General features: G+C 64.7%; 4 protein-coding genes across 5 annotated transcripts; 1 reads left to right on the top strand and 3 right to left on the bottom strand.

Annotated features, from left to right (window-relative positions):
• Positions 1-419: 419 nt before the first annotated feature.
• Positions 420-3,163, bottom strand: TMEM109 (transmembrane protein 109). The gene is made up of 4 exons (XM_049821147.1): positions 3,044-3,163; positions 1,818-2,062; positions 1,577-1,679; positions 420-1,449 (listed from the first exon to the last, which is right to left on the bottom strand). The coding sequence occupies exons 1-4, from the start codon at positions 3,132-3,134 to the stop codon at positions 1,079-1,081; spliced, it is 810 nt and encodes a 269-aa protein (XP_049677104.1). The 5' UTR covers positions 3,135-3,163; the 3' UTR covers positions 420-1,078.
• Positions 3,164-3,325: 162 nt separating this feature from the next.
• Positions 3,326-8,005, top strand: PRPF19 (pre-mRNA processing factor 19). The gene is made up of 16 exons (XM_049820982.1): positions 3,326-3,521; positions 3,681-3,830; positions 3,993-4,069; positions 4,171-4,312; positions 4,473-4,546; positions 4,665-4,727; positions 4,837-4,878; positions 4,980-5,054; positions 5,348-5,423; positions 5,664-5,773; positions 5,970-6,125; positions 6,208-6,277; positions 6,459-6,544; positions 7,198-7,368; positions 7,573-7,678; positions 7,865-8,005. Exons 1-16 carry the CDS (start codon positions 3,503-3,505, stop codon positions 7,960-7,962), a joined length of 1,515 nt encoding a protein of 504 aa, XP_049676939.1. The 5' UTR covers positions 3,326-3,502; the 3' UTR covers positions 7,963-8,005.
• Positions 8,006-8,604: 599 nt separating this feature from the next.
• ZP1 (zona pellucida glycoprotein 1) lies at positions 8,605-12,947 on the bottom strand. Its single transcript, XM_049820129.1, has 13 exons — positions 12,752-12,947; positions 12,376-12,497; positions 11,802-12,291; positions 11,181-11,729; positions 10,842-10,985; positions 10,514-10,698; positions 10,329-10,426; positions 9,939-10,066; positions 9,668-9,857; positions 9,429-9,579; positions 9,001-9,085; positions 8,768-8,889; positions 8,605-8,685 (listed from the first exon to the last, which is right to left on the bottom strand). The coding sequence occupies exons 1-12, from the start codon at positions 12,909-12,911 to the stop codon at positions 8,783-8,785; spliced, it is 2,409 nt and encodes an 802-aa protein (XP_049676086.1). The 5' UTR covers positions 12,912-12,947; the 3' UTR covers positions 8,605-8,685; positions 8,768-8,782.
• Positions 12,948-14,551: 1,604 nt separating this feature from the next.
• LOC126046987 (acyl-coenzyme A amino acid N-acyltransferase 2-like) lies at positions 14,552-16,968 on the bottom strand. Of its 2 annotated transcripts, none has more exons than XM_049820105.1 (4): positions 16,898-16,968; positions 15,757-16,226; positions 15,411-15,613; positions 14,552-15,221 (listed from the first exon to the last, which is right to left on the bottom strand). In XM_049820105.1, exons 2-4 carry the CDS (start codon positions 16,217-16,219, stop codon positions 14,634-14,636), a joined length of 1,254 nt encoding a protein of 417 aa, XP_049676062.1. In that variant the 5' UTR covers positions 16,220-16,226; positions 16,898-16,968; the 3' UTR covers positions 14,552-14,633. The 2 variants fall into 2 exon arrangements, with proteins under 2 accessions (XP_049676062.1, XP_049676061.1); XM_049820104.1 differs by lacking the exon at positions 16,898-16,968 and adding an exon at positions 16,693-16,792.
• Between the last annotated feature and the right edge of the window lie 778 nt (positions 16,969-17,746).

Here is a 17,746-nt window from a genome sequence, read left to right as displayed (position 1 = left end):
ACTGGGGGACACTGGGCAGGGGGGGAACTGGGGCCACAAGAGGGACTGGAGGGCAGACGTGGCCGGGGGCACGGAGCGAGCGGGAGGGAGGCAGAGCAGCCGGCCGCAGGGCAGTGGGGACGGCTGGAGGGCGATGGGGATGGAGAAGGGGCCGGATCCTGGCACGGATAACCCCCCCGCCCCGTGCTCAGCGCCGGCCTTAGCAAACAGAGAGGGACATACGTAGGGCAAGCGTGTGGCACCCTCCCTGCACCCCAAAAACGAGCCACCCCCACAGCCCCCCACTCCTGTTCACCCTAAGTGGGGTTGGGGGGGGGGGGGGCGGGCAGCCCCCAAGGGGAGCCCCCAAGTTCCTGAGCGGGCAGCCTGCTCGCTGCTCCCCGTGCCCTTTCCCCACGGAAAGAGCAGCCGAGCCAAGCCAGGATGAAACCGTATTTATTCAGAACCACATATCAAAACAGTTTAAAAAGCAGCTTAAAACCCAAGGACTGACAACACGGGGCCCGGCCGCTAGCCCCAAGGGGGACTGCGACCCCCCCCTGCACGAGCAGAGCCCCCATTTTGGGCTGGGGAGATGCCCAGGGTGGGGAGTGGGTTCCCCTCTACATGCCGAGCTGTTACCGGAGCTGGCTGGCTGGGCGAGTGTGGATTAGGGCTCTCCTCCCCTCCGTGGGGGGCCTGGATTTGGGGCTGGGGGGGGCACAGGGGGCTGCCAGGGCCATAGCAGGAACCCCACCCCAGGAGAAGGCACTCTTGGCTCACGTGAAGGCACTGTGGTGTGTACGCAAGGAGGTGGGTCTCCAATTTTGGGGGTGCTGCATTGAGGGAGGGGCCCTTCCTCTATTCCCCCAGCAGGACAGGGGGTTCATGTCCACCCCCAGGGCGGGGGGAGCACTAACGGGAGCAGCACCCCCAGGGTGAACCGGGACAGCGGTGGGGGGCAAAGGAAGGGGTATGGGGGCTCAGCAGGGAGGACGCATGCTTGGGGGGACGGAGCCAAGCCAACGGGGTGCACTGGGGATGCTGCAGCAGGGTGGGCTGTCCCCCCAGGATGGGGGCAGGAGGAGGGGGGGGGGCCTCACTCCTCCCGGTTACGGGGCCCCCCCCACTTCTGCCGCCGTCGCAGCTCTTCCACCTTCCACTCTAGGCTGCGCACGGCGGCATCCAGCTGGGGGCTGGGGCTGGGGGGTCCTACTAGACACCCCAAAAGGGTGTAGAGCACCCACAGCCCCAGCAACATCCCCGCCTGCACCGTGGGGCTCTCCCGGGACACCGCGACGTGGAGGAAGGCACCCAGGAAGCAGCAGAGCTTCACCCAGTGGAACGCCCGCAGCAGCAGCCCCCACAACCGCGACAGCAACCAGGAACCCACCAGGGCGGCCAGACCCCACAGCAACACCCGTTGCACCTCGCCGGGGCCCAACGTCACCGAACGTACCAGCCGGTCCCCTGGGAGGGAGGCGGGTGTCATACCGACAGCACAGTGACGGCGGTGGCGGCGGGGCTGGGTGCCAAAGCCGTCCCGCAACCGGGTTCTTCTACCCCCCCACCACCACCCCCAGCTCCCGCAGCTCACCGCTGATGCCGGAGGCGGCCAGGAGATCCCCCAGGATCCCGCAGAGCGTGGTCAGGGCTGCCGAGATCCCCGAGGACACGATCCAGAGGGTTGCGGCGAGGCTCTGCGGGGAGAAACGGCACCGGAGCTGGGGTCGGGGGGGAGGGTTGGCGGCCGGTGGGTGGGACGCAGCCCACCACCACCACGTCCCTGCCCCACCGGGGATGGCTCCTTCGTGTGTGCCGTGGGGCCGGGACCTCACCTCCGCCACCAGCTGCAGGGGCTGGGGGCCCACCCAGCTCTCCAGGGTCGCCCAGGCGGCTCGGCCCAGCCGCGACAGCAGGTCACCGGCGGCGTCGGCGGCGTTGGCGTCAGCCGGGCCTTGAAAACCGTCCTGGCCGTCCTCCGCCCGGTCCCCTGCCGTCACCCCGAGAAAGGGGATCCAGAGCAGCGCGGCCAACAAGGCCCGGCACCCCACATCGCCCCCCATTTTGGACCCTGGGGTCTCTATGGGGAGAGGGAGAGCGGGGTGGGAATGGTACGGGACCCCCGTGTTCCCCCCCCCCCCGGCCCCGGCCCCAAGCAGCTGACGCCTTTTCCCCCTCCGGAAAGGTGCCGGGGCCGCCTCCGTTGCCCGTAAGCGGCAGCGCTGGCACCGTCCCAGGATCCGATTTGGGGAACAGCCAAGGGGAGCGGGGTCCGTGTCCCCCACACACACTGGCCTTTGGGGTCCCCCGAGCGGGAGGGGAAGGCCATGGCCCCAAAGTGTGGGGTCCGTCCGTCTGTGTCCCCCTCCCGGGGCTGAGCTGGCCCCGTGCAGGCCCGGCCGCCCTGGCTATCTTTAGGACGGGGATCAGCGGGACTCGGCGCCTGCCCTGCCCAAGGGCACGGGCCCGGTTTTGGGTGAGGGGCCGGCACCCCCCGCCCCAGAGGAGGAGGAGGAGGGAGCAGGGTGCTCTGGGATGGGGTGCAGCCATCGTTGTCTCCCCCCCAGAAGATCCTGCACCCCCCCTCCCTGAGCACCCCCATTCCTCCCCGTCGTCTCCCCCCCCCTCCCGTGTCACCGGGCTCTCCCCCCCCCCCCACCCGTGTCACCGGGCGCTCAGCCCCTCTCCAGTCCCTGGGTGCCCCCCCCCACCATTCCCCCTGTCTCGCTGGGGACTCCCCCCAGACCCCCGGGGGGGTACAATACCCTTCCCCCCCAATCCCCATGACCGCCCCTCCCTCCGTCCTCGTCCCCCCGAGTGCCCCCAACCCCCTCCGCGACCCCCCCCACACTCCCGGGGACCCTCTCCCCCCCAACCCCCGGGAGCCCCCCCCCACCCCCGAGTCCACCCATTCCCGGCCTGCACCCCCCCTTTTCCAAGATCCCCTCCCGCCCACGCCGTCTCACCCCGGGGTAACCTCCCCCCACGGCCCGGTTCGTGTCGCCGTTTCCCCCCCCCCCCCCCCCCGCCTCGACCCCCGCGCCGGCGGGGCAGCGCTCACCGCCACCGCAAGGGGGCGATGTGGAGCCGGGCGGGCCGGAGCGCGGGGCACGACGGGAGCTGTAGTCCGCAGCGACGGCGTCCCGTTGCATGCCGGGAGCCGGTCGCTATGGCAACAGATATTTCCCCGACACACCCCCAAGAGGGCGGGGCCCCACAGATACGCACACCCCTAAGGGGGCGGAGTCCCGTGGCGACGCGCGGGGCATGCTGGGAGGCGCCGTTCCCGAGGATTGGGGGGGGGGGGGGGTTTGTGTGCGCGCGCGCTGGCGCGGTGCAAGCCGGGAGCGCTTCCGTTTCCGGCGGCGGCGGCGGCGGCGGCGGCGGCCGCGTGAGCCGTTAACGACGGGCCGCCGCGAACCGGAACCAAAACCAAGAAAAAAAAATAAATAATCACAATCAAACCGGAACCGGAGCGTGATCGCCGTAGTTGTAGTACCGCGTCTTCTCGGTGTCCGCCATGGCTCTTATCTGCTCCAGTGAGTGCGGGAAGCGGACGGTGGTGGAGAGAAGCCCCCCCCGCTGGGCTGGGGGGGCGGGGGGGCGGTTTACCGGGTTGAGGGATTAGCGGGGAGGCGACGGCCTCCATCAGGCCCCACCAGGCCCTGGTCGGTGCCGTAACCTCTTCCCCTCTGCAGTTTCCAACGAGGTGCCCGAGCATCCCTGCGTCTCCCCGGTTTCCAACCACGTCTACGAGCGGCGGCTGATCGAGAAGTACATCGCGGAGAACGGTACCGACCCCGTCAACAACCAGCCCCTCTCCGAGGAGCAGCTCATCGACATCAAAGGTGACGGGGATGGGGGTGGGATTTGGGGGGTTGTGCCGGTTCTCCCCCCCCCGGGGGGGAAGCACTGGAGGCTTCGCCGTGTCAGGAGCGGGTCCGCGGAACGGAGGGATTGACATGAAGGTGGAGGACGGGGTTGACGTGTTCACGCTGTCTCGTTGATAGTTGCCCACCCGATCCGGCCCAAGCCTCCGTCTGCCACGAGTATCCCGGCCATCCTGAAAGCCCTCCAGGATGAGTGGGTAAGCGCTGGGTCACGGCTGGGGACGGAGCTGAGCGCCAGCGGCTGCCTGCACTGGGGCTAACGTGTTTCTCCCTGCCTGACTCTGCTTTGCCCCACTAGGATGCCGTCATGCTGCACAGCTTCACTCTGCGCCAGCAGCTGCAGACGACACGCCAGGAGCTGTCCCACGCGCTCTACCAGCACGATGCTGCCTGCCGTGTCATCGCTCGGCTCACCAAAGAGGTCACCGCTGCCCGAGAAGGTGAGGTGGGGGCTGTGGGCCTCAGGGAGGGGGAGCTGGGGAGGAGAGAGCAGCACGTGGCCCAGCAGCAGGTAGTCTTGGTAGCGATTGCTGCGCTGGTTGCCTTCTCCTTTCCCCTTCAAGCGCCTGTTAAACTCATGGCTTTTCTCTGCCTCTGCAGCTTTGGCAACTCTGAAGCCACAGGCTGGCCTCATTGTGCCCCAGACGGTGCCGTCCTCCCAGCCAAACGTGGCGGTAAGTCCCTGCTGCCCATCTCGGCACTTTCCCCCTTTGTCCCCCGCTGCCAATCTTCACTCATTTTCCCTGTGTTCCACCTCTGGGTGTAACCAGCCCCCTTCTCTGTCCCGTACAGGGAGCTGGGGAGTCCATGGATCTGGGAGAGCTTGCGGGCATGACCCCCGAAATCATCCAGAAGGTAAGGGGACTTCCACTTGTGCTGCCACAGGCTTTAGCGGTGGCTGTTCTCCAGCTTTCCCCCGCGGGAGCCCCAGTCAATCTGTGAACACCCTTCTCTTGTTTCACAGCTTCAAGACAAGGCTACGGTGCTGACCACGGAGCGTAAGAAGGTAAGTAGCCCCATTTTGTTCCGAAGATGCTGTGGCAGCCAGGGCATGCTGTGCCCCGAGAGAGGCCAATGTTTATCTCCCGTACTGTTTTCCTTTTGCAGAGAGGCAAGACGGTTCCAGAGGAGCTGGTGAAGCCGGAGGAGCTCAGCAAGTACCGGCAGGTCGCCTCGCACGTGGTGAGTGCCGTGATGTGAAATTGGGGCTCTAAAACTCCCCCGTGTAGCTGGGCATATGGGCCTCTCCTGTGCCGCTTTGCAGCATCAATAAGCGACAGATCTGCTGCTGGGGAGAGCAAGGGGAGGGTCGTGACTCTGTGCCACAGCCATCAGGGACCTGTGCTGCAGTAGATGCGTTATAGGCTCCCGCTGTCACAATGAAACACCCTGGGCTCCCTCGCGGGCCTCTCTATTCCCTTTGGGGGCATTTTCTTGCTTGTGGCATTAATCTGGCGTTGTCCTACCTTGCGCAGGGGCTGCACAGCGCCAGCATCCCAGGGATCCTTGCCTTGGACCTCTGTCCTTCCGACACCAACAAGATCCTCACCGGTAAGGGAGCCTCCTCCGCTTGCTTGGGACTGCTTGGTGTCAGCTAAGAGCCTGTGGCTGCCTGGGAGCAGGTCCCTTTCTCTGTGCTTTCAAGGGATAGAGGTGGGTCAAGGGGCATGAGGCATTCTCTCGCCTCATGGCAAAGCTTCTTAGGACAGCGGTCCCTAGGAAAGGTGGGTGGACTTGGACTCAGTTAGCTGCAGACTCCTGTCTCTCACCGCTCCCTGCTTTGTTTTCCAGGCGGGGCTGATAAAAACGTCATTGTCTTTGACAAGAGCTCAGAGCAGATCCTGGCGACGCTCAAAGGGCACTCCAAGAAGGTTACCAGTGTTGTCTTCCATCCGTCTCAGGTGCGCTCAGGCTTGCATTCAGCCTTTTCCCTCACAGCCAGGCTGCCCCAGATCAGGCTTTCTGGGCCCTTTTCTGCTGCTCTGTTCCAGTGGGCTCTCCGCCTCCATGCGGGCTGGTGATGGGCCAGTTCTTGCCTGTGGGGAGCGCTCTCAGATGGAGAGATGAACGACTTTTGACGTGAACTTCCCTGTCTAGGACCTGGTGTTCTCAGCTTCTCCCGATGCTACTATCCGGATCTGGTCTGTGCCCAACGCCTCGTGCGTGCAGGTTGTCCGTGCCCACGAGGGCTCTGTGACAGGGCTGAGCCTCCACGCAACAGGTGACTACCTCCTCAGCTCTTCTGATGACCAGGTGAGACCCAGCCCCACACCACAGGCCCCCTCCCCACTGCTGCTGATCTCTCTCTACTCAACGCGATGTTCCTCTCTTCCAGTACTGGGCTTTCTCCGATATCCAGACAGGCCGTGTCCTCACCAAGGTGACGGATGAGAGCTCTGGCTGTGGTAAGCCTTACGGCTAAGTATCGTCACCCCAGGGGGGCTGTCACAAGCCTGCGGAGAAGGGATTTTTCTGCCTGTGGGTCCCTGGGCTCCGGGAGCTCAGAAGAACTTGGGCGGTGTGGGGCCTGCTAACAAATTCAGAAAGTCTCCCCAACCCTCCGAATCTCCCCCTGTGTCTCTGCAGCTCTCACCTGCGCCCAGTTTCACCCGGACGGGCTCATTTTTGGAACTGGGACAATGGACTCTCAGATCAAGATCTGGGATTTGAAGGTAGGGCTGGCCCTGGGTGTGCAGGGAGGGGGGAAAGGGAGGTGGTGTGTTGGGGGTGTGCTCGGTTTGGTGCCCAGCAGAGTGTTCAGTCTGAGGTGTGGTGCCCGTGTCTGCTGGAGTGGGCTTTGGGGAATCTTTTCTGAGGTTTCCTCCAAAAATACAAAGCTTTAGCTCAAGAGCAGTCACTTCTGGTGCCGTAGATGGTGATCAGGAGTTGCCTTGTGACAAGATGGTGTTTGCTGTGTTCCCACGAGAATCAGCGAGGAGGAGGAGGGTTCGCAGGCAGGCTGCCTGGCTCTGCTGCGGGATGAGTCTGTGCTGGATGCGTGTGGGCCTTGCTCGGTCCCACGGTTGTGAATTTGTCAGCGTAGCCCCGCTTTAGCGATGCACTGTAGCTCCAGCGCAGGAACAGCTCTGGCTGTCAGCAGGTCAGCTCTATAGCCCCATGTCAGCCTGTCAAGCTGTAGTTCAGGGCAAATAAAGAGCAGACAGAAGCGGCACAGTCTCCGTTCACTTGCCTGTGTTTTAACTCTGAAGCAGATTGTTGATAAGAGAGTTGAGCTGCAGTTGCAAGGACCTGCTCTCTGATTTCCTGGCCATGAGGGTGCTGCGGTTCCCTGCCAGCAGCCTGTCTCTAACTGCCTTATCCCCAGGAACGCACCAATGTGGCCAACTTCCCGGGGCACTCGGGCCCCATCACCAGCATCGCCTTCTCCGAGAACGGCTACTACCTGGCCACGGCAGCGGACGACTCCTCTGTCAAGCTCTGGGACTTGCGTAAGCTTAAGAACTTCAAGACGTTGCAGCTGGACAACAACTTCGAGGTATGTAACTGTCCCCTTTTCCCCCCATTATGGGCAGGCTGGCAGGCTCCTCTCCCAGTGCCCACCATCCCAGGCCTGCTTCCGACTGCGCTCCTCTGCTTTGGGGGAGCCTGATGCGGAGGTGCTGCCCACCCTGGCACCCCGAGAGGTCGTTTGAAGCTTTCTGGGCCTGGTCTGAAGCCTCATTCCCCTTCTCCTCCGCAGGTGAAGTCTCTCATCTTCGACCAGAGCGGCACCTACCTGGCCCTGGGTGGGACGGACGTCCAGATCTACATCTGCAAGCAGTGGACAGAAATCCTCCACTTCACGGGTGAGTGGCTGGGGGATGTGTGTAGGTTCCCTCCCGGGGAAAGAAAATGCTCTCCTGGGTCTGCAGAGCAAGCTGTGGGGTGCAGGCACGGAGATGGCCGGGCTCTGCCCATGCCACCCTCAGCAGGGAGCAGGCAGGGACTAACTCCGCTCGATGCCGTAACCACGGCCTGTCTTCCCTCCCCAGAGCACAGCGGTCTCACCACGGGAGTGGCTTTTGGCCACCACGCCAAGTTCATTGCCTCAACGGGCATGGATCGGAGCCTGAAGTTCTACAGCCTGTAGCCCCGGGTATGGGGCTGGGGTCTCGCTGCCGTGCTGGGATTTGGGGTGGGAGGGTGGGAGGGAGTAGTGGGGTGGGGGGTGGGGAGGGTGGGAGGCAAGTGGTTCATTACTTCTCTGGGCTCCCCTGCTGTAGCTGTTGGCAGAGGGGAAGTTGGATGTCACCTTCCCCGTGCTTCATGAACTTGTTGTTTTAGTTTTCTTCTTTTCCAGTTTTGTGTGTGTCTTTTCTGGCTTTAGATTCTGTTCAGTGATTGTAACTGATGCAACAAAAGGCTCTAACCCTGGCGCTGGTGGATGTTTGTGGCCGGGATGTGTGGAAGGAGGGAGGGAGGGAAGGACTGTGCAGGTTTTGTAAGCAGTTATCTAGTTTCATTATGGAAATAAAGAACTATTCACCGTAGCGGTGTGTGCCAGCCCCTGTTGTCCTGGGAGTAAGGAAGGTTCCTGTGAAGGGCTAGGGCGTAGCACAGAGGCGAGGAGGCTCTGACACTGGGGTGGGATGGGGGGCCATCGCAGCCCCCAGCCAGCGGGGCTGAGGAGGGGAGCTGGGAGGAGATGTGGGTGCTGCCAGCTCTGGGATGGGGACAGCGGACCCTCTTCTTCCCCCTCAACCCCCAGGGACAAACCACACCACCGCAGCCACCAGCTTGATCCGTGCTATGCACTGGTTTATTTTTCCAGCTTGCCCAGAGATGTCGGGTGGTGTCTGGCTGGAGGCAGGAGCTGCGCAGGAGGAAGAGGAGGAGGAGGAGAGTGAGTTAGAGCTGGGATGAAGGAGCAGTTTAGGGAGCAGAGGAACACTTACCTAGCGCCTTTGACCTCAGCCTCTCCGCAGCTTGGGGACCTTGGGGAAGATGACGTGTCCCCGGGAGGTGACCGTGACCGTGGTTTCAGCTGTCCTCCTGTCCCCCAGAGACCGACGCACTCCTGGGGAGGGCCAGGGGCTTGGCATGGAAAGCTGGGGCAGGCGGAGGTCCCCCCCTGCACCGTGACCGGCTGCTGAGGAGGCAGACGGGAACCGGCGGCACCCAGACTTACTTGAAGGCACTCCCAGCTGGCAGGAGGGCCGGCAGGGCTCGGGCTGTGCCAGGTGGCAAACAGAAGCGCTGCATGAGATGTACACCTGAAAACCACGGGTGGGCCACTGTCAGCAGCCAATGGTGCTGGGGGCCCCGGGGAAGGTGCTCCAAGCCCCAAGGAACCCCCCACCCCAAGCAGCATGGGCTCCCCGCTGCTGTTGTGGGCCCGTGGCCAGGGAGCAGAGCAGCACCGGGGCAGCAACGCTGTGCCGGCACCTCTGGACCACAGCCAGCCTGGGGGGGGGTTGCTCAGGAAAGGTGCTGGGGTGGGGTTTGGGGGTGTTGGGATGGGGGCTTGCCAACCACGGGGAGGACCAGGGATGTCTGAAGTCCATGGTCAGCCCCCCTGGGGCGATGCTGCAGGGTATGCCTGGCCCCCCCCCTCACCTCTCCCTCCAGCACCGCCATGGAGGGGGGCTCCACGAAGGTGAAGGTGGAGATGACGAAGCGCTGGTAGTGGCTCGGGAAGGGCAGTTGCGGTGAGGCCGGTCCCACAGGCACGAGCTGGGTCCTGTAGTTGTCCCCTGCGAAGGGGCACCTGGGCACACGAGAGGGACCCTTGGTTGGTGTGGATGACCCCCCCCACACACACCCCTTTCTCCATCCTCCTGTGTCCCCCTGCTCACCCATCCACCAGGATGGGCCACTGGGGCTCGGCCGCGGCGTCAGTGCTGGGGGATGCCCAGCAGTGGTGCAGGACCAGCACCAGGTTAGGGTCCGTCTTCTGCAGGAGGCGAACCTCCACGTAAATGGGGTCCCGGAGCACCCTCACCAAGGGGTAGTCGCCATCGGGGTGGTAGGAGGTGTAGCTCTCGTCTGTGGGGAGGACAAGAGGCTGAGCGGGCTGGGGGGGGGGGGGGGGGCGGTGAAGTGGGGGACGGAGAATGGGCAACTCACCAGTGGCGATGCGTAACTGGAGCCCGAGCGGCCCCGGCATGGCCAGGGGGGCAGCCGTGGGGGGCACGGCCACCTCCACGCGGAGTGGCAGGAGGTCGCTGGCATTGTAGATGCAACGAGCCTGGAGGCTGAGGGGACCAGAGCGGACATGGATGCCCCCCCTCCCCGTACCCTTCCACCTTCTGCAGCATCAGCTTCCCCCAGCACAAGGAGGGGTGGACAACGCTGGGGCATCTGCCGTGTGGGTCCCCGGTCCCGGCACCAAGGACCGGCAGGAGCAAGGAGTGGGGGAACTGTTCCAGGGGGGAGCTGCAGGCAGAGGGGGAGCTGGACGGGCTTTGCCAAGGGGGGTCCTAGCACTCTGCCCATCTTTGCCCACCCTCCCCTTACATGTAGATGCTGTCCCGGGTGATGGAGCCGCGGGGGGAACCCTGGACGTCGATGGTGGAGATAAGCTGGTTCTCATAGATCAGCCGGTCCTCGATCACCTGGGGTAGACGTGCACATGGGGTCAGGGTCCCCATCTGCGCTCTGAGGGAGATCTCGGGGAGGGTGGGGGGGTGTCGCATCCCCACCTGGACGGTGGTGCCGCACTGCGTGACGGGGAAGCGGAACATCACGAAGGTTTCCGTCACCCTGACGGGCTCGCAGCCAGCCTGGGTGCTGGCGAGGCGCACGCTGTCCAGGTTGTAAGGCTGGGTGGTGAGGCCCCGCGGCACCACCAGGACGAAGTGCCCGTCCAGCAGGCACTGCACGGTGGCTGCGGCACAAGGGAGCGATTCCGTCAGCCTGAGCAACAGGGATCTGCAACCACCCCGCCACCACCACTTCTCCACCCCGGTAGGTGCTGGCTAAGACGATCGGTGATGGGGGCATCCCCAGAGACCCCACTGAGCATCCTACCCGTGTTGCCGTAATAGCAGGGTGCGATGCGGTCCATGTCGTCGTAGCAGCAGCCCGCCTGCAGGCATGCATCCCGGCCCTGCGGCGCCACGCAGGGCATCCTCCCCACCGCCACCTGGCACTGCTCCCTCGTCAACTGGGTGCCTGGGGTGGCAGAGAGGGGACACGCTGCCCTAAGCATCCCCCTGAGCATCCCCCTGACCTGCCCACCCAAGCATCCCCCTGCCAAAGCATCCTCCTGCCTGCCCCAGGCATCCCCTCACGGCTGTGATCTGCTGCTCCGGGGACAGGGAGGACCCAGCCCCGGCTGCAGCCCTCCATCCCATCATGTCGGCTTACCTGCCCCTGCCGAGTGGTAGAAGAGAGCCGTGGATTGCAGTAGACTAGGCTGGGATTGAAGCCCAGGATGCAGCAAGCCAGGCTGAGCTTGGGGCTGGAGTCCTGGGCGCACCAGCCCCGGCTGAAGTCCAGGACGTACAAAACCTGGTCGGGACTGGAGTCCCGGGTGCACTAGACCCGGTCGGGGATGACCGGGATGTACCAACCCAGCTTGGCTCTGGAGAACCGGGCGTACCAGGCCAGGCTGGGAGCCAGGATGAGGCAGCCCAGCTTGGCTCTGGAGCCCAGGGCGGAGGAGACCAGCTTGGGAATGGGTCTGAAGGCTGGGATGAGCTAAGCCCGACTGGCTTTGGGGCTGAGATCCCGGGCGTACGAAGCCTGCTTGACTTTGAGCACCAGCGTGCATTAAGCTAGACTGGACACCGGCATGAACCAACCCAGGCTGGTTTTGGGGCACAAGCCCTGGACGAAGACGACCTGGTTGGGTTTGAGCCGCGGGGTGAACCAGCCCAGCCTGGTTTTGGGTCTGAAGCCCTGGGCGAAGGAGCCCTGGTTGGGTTTGAGCCCCGGGGTGCAATAACCCAAGCTGGTTTTGGGTCTGAAGCCCTGGGCGAAGAAGACCTGGTTGGGTTTGAGCCCTGGGGTGCAACAGCCCGGGCTGGGCTGGGGGCTGCATGCCCGGGCGTATTAAGCCCCGCTGAGGTTGGTTGATGGGGCGAACCATGCCAGGCTGGGGCTGAAGCCCTGGGCGAACCAGGCTGGGCTGGGGTTGGGGCTGCAGCCCGGGGTGCACCAGGACCGGCTGGGTCTGAGCCACGGGGTGAACCTGCTCCGAGTTGGCTTGGGGAGAAAGCTGGCGTCCCGGGAGGGTGAGGGTGGACTGGGACGTGTGGTGCAGGAGGCCAGGCTGGGACAGGGGGACAAGGACATCAGTCTGGGTCTGGTGGACGTTGTTGCCCCGACCAGCCCGGTGCTCGGTGTGCGCATTGCCGGCCGTGAGGATCTCCTCGTGGCCCGGCTGCGGGCAGGTCATGTTGACTTCATAGGAGGCGGCCAGGACCCCGCTGAGCAGCATCTCCTCCAGCTGCACCCTCAAGACGTAGCGGTCCTCCTGCGGTGGGACAGGAGGGACAGTCACCCCCAGCCTGCCGGCACCGGGGGGGGACGACGACCACGGGTGGGATGGGACCCTCACCTTCACCAGGACGTGGCAGCCCTCGTAGCCAGAGGAGAAGATGACGGCACCGTCCGTGCCGGCATTGAGCCAGTGGAGGCAGATGGAGCAGTTGGCCACATCAAAGCGGGTGCCGAACTCGTCTGTGGGGACACCGTGGGCACAGGGGGGGGGAGCGAAGTGGCACAACCGGGTGCCGTGATGCTCCCAGGGGAGAGAGGTGCACAGAGACCCTCCCCGGTAGCATGGCCCCTCACCAAAAGCTCATTCAAGCCATTGGACTCATCCCATCAGGGCACAAGCACCCTGCGGTTTTGGGGTAACCCCACAGTGATCCGGCACACGCCACCCCAAGGAGAGCTGGGTCGGGGAGGGGGGGGGGCTCATGCCCACTCACCCATGACTTTGAAGCGGACAGTGCGGCCGCGAGTGGGATATGCCTGCAATTGCATGCCGTAATCCCCGCAGTCATAGCGGTACCGCAGGAGCGAGAAGGTGGCTCCCGGCCCCGGGGGCAGGAGGAGAAGCAGCAGGAGGAAGGAGCAGCTCCGTCCCATGGCGGTGGCAGCAAGCGAGTCCGGCGCACGGGGCTCTCTGTGGCTTGGCACCGGGGGTCATGGATTTATACCCGGCCGACCGGGACGTGGTGGAGGGGGGGGGGAATCAGATGACCGGTGGGGCCGTGTCGGGACGGTGCCTCCTGCCCCGCGGCGGGGGGAATGAGCTCTGCCCCAGGGCTCCTCGCTCCCCTGCCACCAGCGACCTCGCTGCCCTCGGCCCCGTGGTCACCTCCCGCAGCCGTGCCAGGGTGACCGGGGAGGAACCGAAAACTGGTCAAAGAAGCTTGTTTGTTTGTTTGTCCTGTGATGGGAGAGACTGTCCTTGCGAATGGGGAACGGAGATGGCACCGGCCAGGATGCCCAGCTGGACCAAGCCATGCGGGCGGGAGGAAGGGGCTGGCGTGTGCCCACCTTCCCCCTTGGCGCACAGCCTTGGGGTTTGCCACGAGCCGGTGGGGATCAGTGGTGGCATTTGGCTCCCCTATGGACACCCCGCCGCCAGGGCAGCCATGGGACCAGGAACCTGCAGAGGGACTGGGGGGGGAGCACAGCAGCACGGTCCCAGTGAGGTCTGGGGAATGGGAGAATTGTCCCCAAATACGCACCCCGTGGCTGCACACCCCGGCTCTGCTCCGCTGGCAGTGCCACGGGGGAACCGAAAGTCCTTCAAAGAGCACTTTGTCCCACGGAAGCAAGATGTCGGGAGAAACCGTTCTTGCAAATAGGGAATCGAGACTGCTGTCCTGAGCATGGCGTGGGGTCAGGGGTCCCCAGGCCACCCCTTATCCTGGCTGTCGCCATCCTCTGCTCTGGGGTGCTCCCCGACACCCCACTCTCATGCCCGGCCGGGTGCTGCCCTCGCCCTAGAGCAAGGGTGGTCACGGTCCTGCCAGCTCTGCCATAGGGGGGCCCCAAGCCACAGGATGCTCGTCGTCCCCCCGCCGAGGTCCCCGCAGGAAGGCAAACGGGGAGCCGGCTGTGGTCAAGCGATGGGCAGGCACCCAACAAAAAGCCGGAGCTGAGTTCCACCGGCGTCCCAGCATGTGGAGGAAGGACCTTGGTCCCTTCGGGTGGGTGCTGAGCGCAGCGCTTTGTGGGTTCCCTCTGCCTCCCTCTAGAGAAATTTCCCTTCTGGGTCTTATCTTTATGGTAGACTAAACTGAGTCACCCCCACACACACCCTCCCCTGTCCCTTGCTGGTGTGACGGTCACAGCCGGCTCCTGCACCATGCCGGGCGTGAATGCGCCCTGATGCCCGTTTGCCATCCTCCAGCCCAGCCCAGGTGCCAGCCGCAGCGTTTTGGGGAGTTTCAAACCTTCCTGTCTCGTGGGAGCTGCTGTCCTCGGCATTCCCAGGGGAACCCCCCCTCACCCCAGCTCGGTGCAGGCACGGGGACTGTCAGCTCACAGCACCAAACCCAGGCTCATGGCAAAAGGGCGTGCAGAGCTGGGGGTTTGGCTGTAGCCCCCCAAAAAACCTTAACTGCCTCATTAAAGAGACATATCAGCTACAGCGACCACCCCCTGAGCCATGGCTGTGCCTATATATGCACTTATATACACATAGGGGTCCTCCTGCGTGCCGTCACCGGGACCTGGTGCCCCCCTCCCATGAGTGCAGGCAGGATCAGGCAGCGCCGGCTGGCAGGGTGCATTTTATTGAGTGGGGTGGCAAGCCTGGGGACTGGCTCCTTCCCCCCCCCAGCCTCCCCACAGCCATCACAGCTTCATGGTGGCGGCAGAACCCAGGTGGAGCTCCAAGAATTGAATGATCTCCTGCCACGAGTGCTCCTGGGCCTTGGCGTGGGGTTGGGCTTCACCCCCCCAAACCACCGGCCGGGGGGTCCCCCGGATGCTGGAGATGCTGCAGAGGGGCGAGCAGGGGGGCTCGATCAAGTGCCCGGCCCCGGGGTAGGAGAGGAGACGGCAGCTCTCCGGTGGCATCCGTGCCATGGCCAGCTCAGCGAAGAGCTTGCTGTTGAAGCTGCGGTCGGCCTCCCCCACCACGAAGAGGACCTTCCCCCGGACCTTCTCGGCCGGGATGGCCGAGGCACTGTACGCGGGGTCCCGGGGGTCAGCAAAGATGGCCGAGTTGTCCAAGGCCCCCATCTCCGCAAAGATCACGCGCTCGGTGTGGTAGGGGATGGGGGGGATGCGAAGGTCTTTGTAGACCAGCGGGTTGCCGTGGAGGAAGGCTGTGCCGTTGATCCACACCGTGGCCACCACCTGTGGGAGGAAGCTGGCCATGGCCAGGGCCACCTCTGCTCCTTTGGAGACACCGATGACACCCAGACCGGGGCCTCGCACCTGCGGTGGGGAAAAACAGAGCAAGCTGGCAGCACCGCATGCCGGGACGTCACCGGGATGTCCCCAGTCACCAGGACATCCCATTCGCTGGGACATGGCTGCTCACCAGGGCGTCCCCAGTCACCAGGACATCTCGCTTATCAGGACGCCCCTGCTCGCAGGGGCCACCCGCCGCGCTGCAGGGCTCACCTTGGGGTGCCGAAGGAGCAGCTCGGCCGCCTCCTCGAAATACTCCAGGTCGAGCTGGGTCAAGGTGCGGGGCAGGTCATCGTAGGCGAAGAAGGCCAGCGCCAGCACCGCGAAGCCCCGGCTGGCCAGCAGCCCCGCACGAAACTCAATGAGGCCACCCGCACCCCCAAACAGGTCGATCACCCCCGGGAAGGGTCCCGGTCCTGCAGGCAGCCAGAGAGACCGTCACCGATGGGGGCAGGAGCCACCAGTGCTATCCCACAACCTGGGGGTCCCAGCTGGCCCCAGGGTGTCCCCAGGGAGCCAAGGCTGGGCAGCCCAGGGTTCCCCGTGCCCCATTTCTCACCGGGTGGCAAGAAGAGGGCTCCACGGACCCTGCCCTCCCGGATGGGCACCCGCTGCATGCCAGGACACACGTACCACCGCTCAGCCACGCAGGAGGCCAGCGGCTGGTCCTGAGGTCCGGTAACCAGGCAGACGCCATCGAAGACCTCCAGACGGACGAGGAAGGGGCTGCCGGCCACATCCCGCTTGACCAGCCGTCGGAAGAGGGTGTCGGGCTGCAGGAACCAGAAAAGCCCCATGGGCCAGACGCCGGCGTAGCTGCCGCCCAGGGCGGGATGGCACCCGGGATCCACCTCGCCCGCACCGTCGGCGCGGAAGAAGGCACGCGCCTGGAAGCATTCACCCTGCTCGTCCATTAGTGATGCCCGCAGGGTGACCAGCTGGGAGGGGGACAGCCCCCGCACCCTCATCTGCACCGGCCGGTCGGCCAGCGAGGACTGCGGCGTCACCGTCACCTCCACCATGGTGCACCTGGGGAACGGAGATAAGCATCACCCCTGAGCATCCCACTCAAGCCCCACGGTCACACCGTCCAGGGAGGGGGCTGCTCGGTGGCCCACCGCGGGCTGGCAGCAGGGGATTGTCCCCAGGGATCCTAACGAGGGGCCACGGGACTTGGCGATCACACCACAGGGTTTGCAGCCCAGCCGGTCCCGCTGACATCCCTCCTTTCGTGTTCCCTGGCCGCCCTCCCTGGCCCCTCCTACCCTCTAAGCCCAAACTTGCCTGCAGCAGCCCCCCCCAAACCTGCCCGGCAGCAGGGACACCCACAGACACCTCTTTTTCTTCTGTCCCCCAGCCCCGGTGTCCCCAGCACCCACCATCCCCTCTCCCTGTCCTCCTCCTCTGCACCCTGGGACCGGACCAGGGTAGGGGGTTGGGGGAGCAGGGGCAAGCTGGGGGGCAGAGGCTACGGGCCCCCCAGTCCCATACAAACCCCGTTTCCCCTCTGCGCGGCAGGGCGGGCAGGCCGGCCAGGCCGGCCAGGCCGGCCATGGCAGCACGCCGGAAGCCTGACAAGGTGCTGGTCCCAGTCCAGCCCTGGGAGGAGACTCTGAGTCCGCCCACGTACACCCTACCAGGAAAGCAGAACACCCCCAAAGCCCTGAAGCCACGGGTATGGGCTCCAAGCCCCCTCTTACCAGGCCCGGGGCAAAGGCTGGGCTGGTGGTGTGGCTCTGAGGAGGGAGTGGGTGGGAGAGGAGGGCTCTGCCTGCCTCACGCTCCCTTATATTGCCTCATTAATCATTAATCTGGGAAGCAGCGAGGGCAGAGCCCTACTGCCCGATGACCCAGGCCAGGCTGGCAGCCGCCCCACAGCTCCTGCCAGGGCCCTCACCCTTCGACTGTGGCAGCCCTCGACGGGGTCTGCCGTGTGCGTGGGTGGGAAATCCCCAATTCCTATTCAGTGGGGGCAATAGGAAGCTCTATCCCCCCCCCAATTTGGGGTCCCCTGAGCCCCCAGCCTGTGATTAACCCCTCCCCCTGCTTTATTCTGCCTTGGGCAGGGGGGGACACAGGCCCAGCTCCCCCCACAGCCACAAGCTGCTGAGCCCAGGCATCACCATGCCCCCCCCCCCCCCCCCATCAGGGCTCCCCACTGCAAGCACGGGCTTATCCTCCCTGCAGCCTTGTGTTTGCTCACCCAGCGACACCCTTGGCACCCCCCCACCCTGCTGGCCTGGCTCACAGCAGGCTGAAGACACAGCCCTCAACAGGAACGCAGAAAAGGGCATTTATAGGACAGGAAAGAAAAAACAGGAAGGTGAAAAGATCTTTGTGGGTTTCCCACTCCAAGCCCCCCGCCGCAAACCCACCCCGCAGCAGTGCTGCTCCCCAGCAACCCCAGAGAAGGGTGACGGGAGGCTGCGCTGCACGGTGCAATCCCCTCCCATCTCCGCAGCGTAGCAAAGATGTGCCCCCTCCCTTTGTGACAGGCTCCAGGACTCATTCACGGCGGGGGGCAAGACCCCTCTTTGAGGAAGGGGAGC

Source organism: Accipiter gentilis, chromosome 17, assembly GCF_929443795.1.
Source record: "Accipiter gentilis chromosome 17, bAccGen1.1, whole genome shotgun sequence".
Classification (NCBI taxonomy): Eukaryota; Metazoa; Chordata; class Aves; order Accipitriformes; family Accipitridae; genus Astur; species Astur gentilis.
This window is presented reverse-complemented; position numbering and strand designations above follow the sequence as displayed.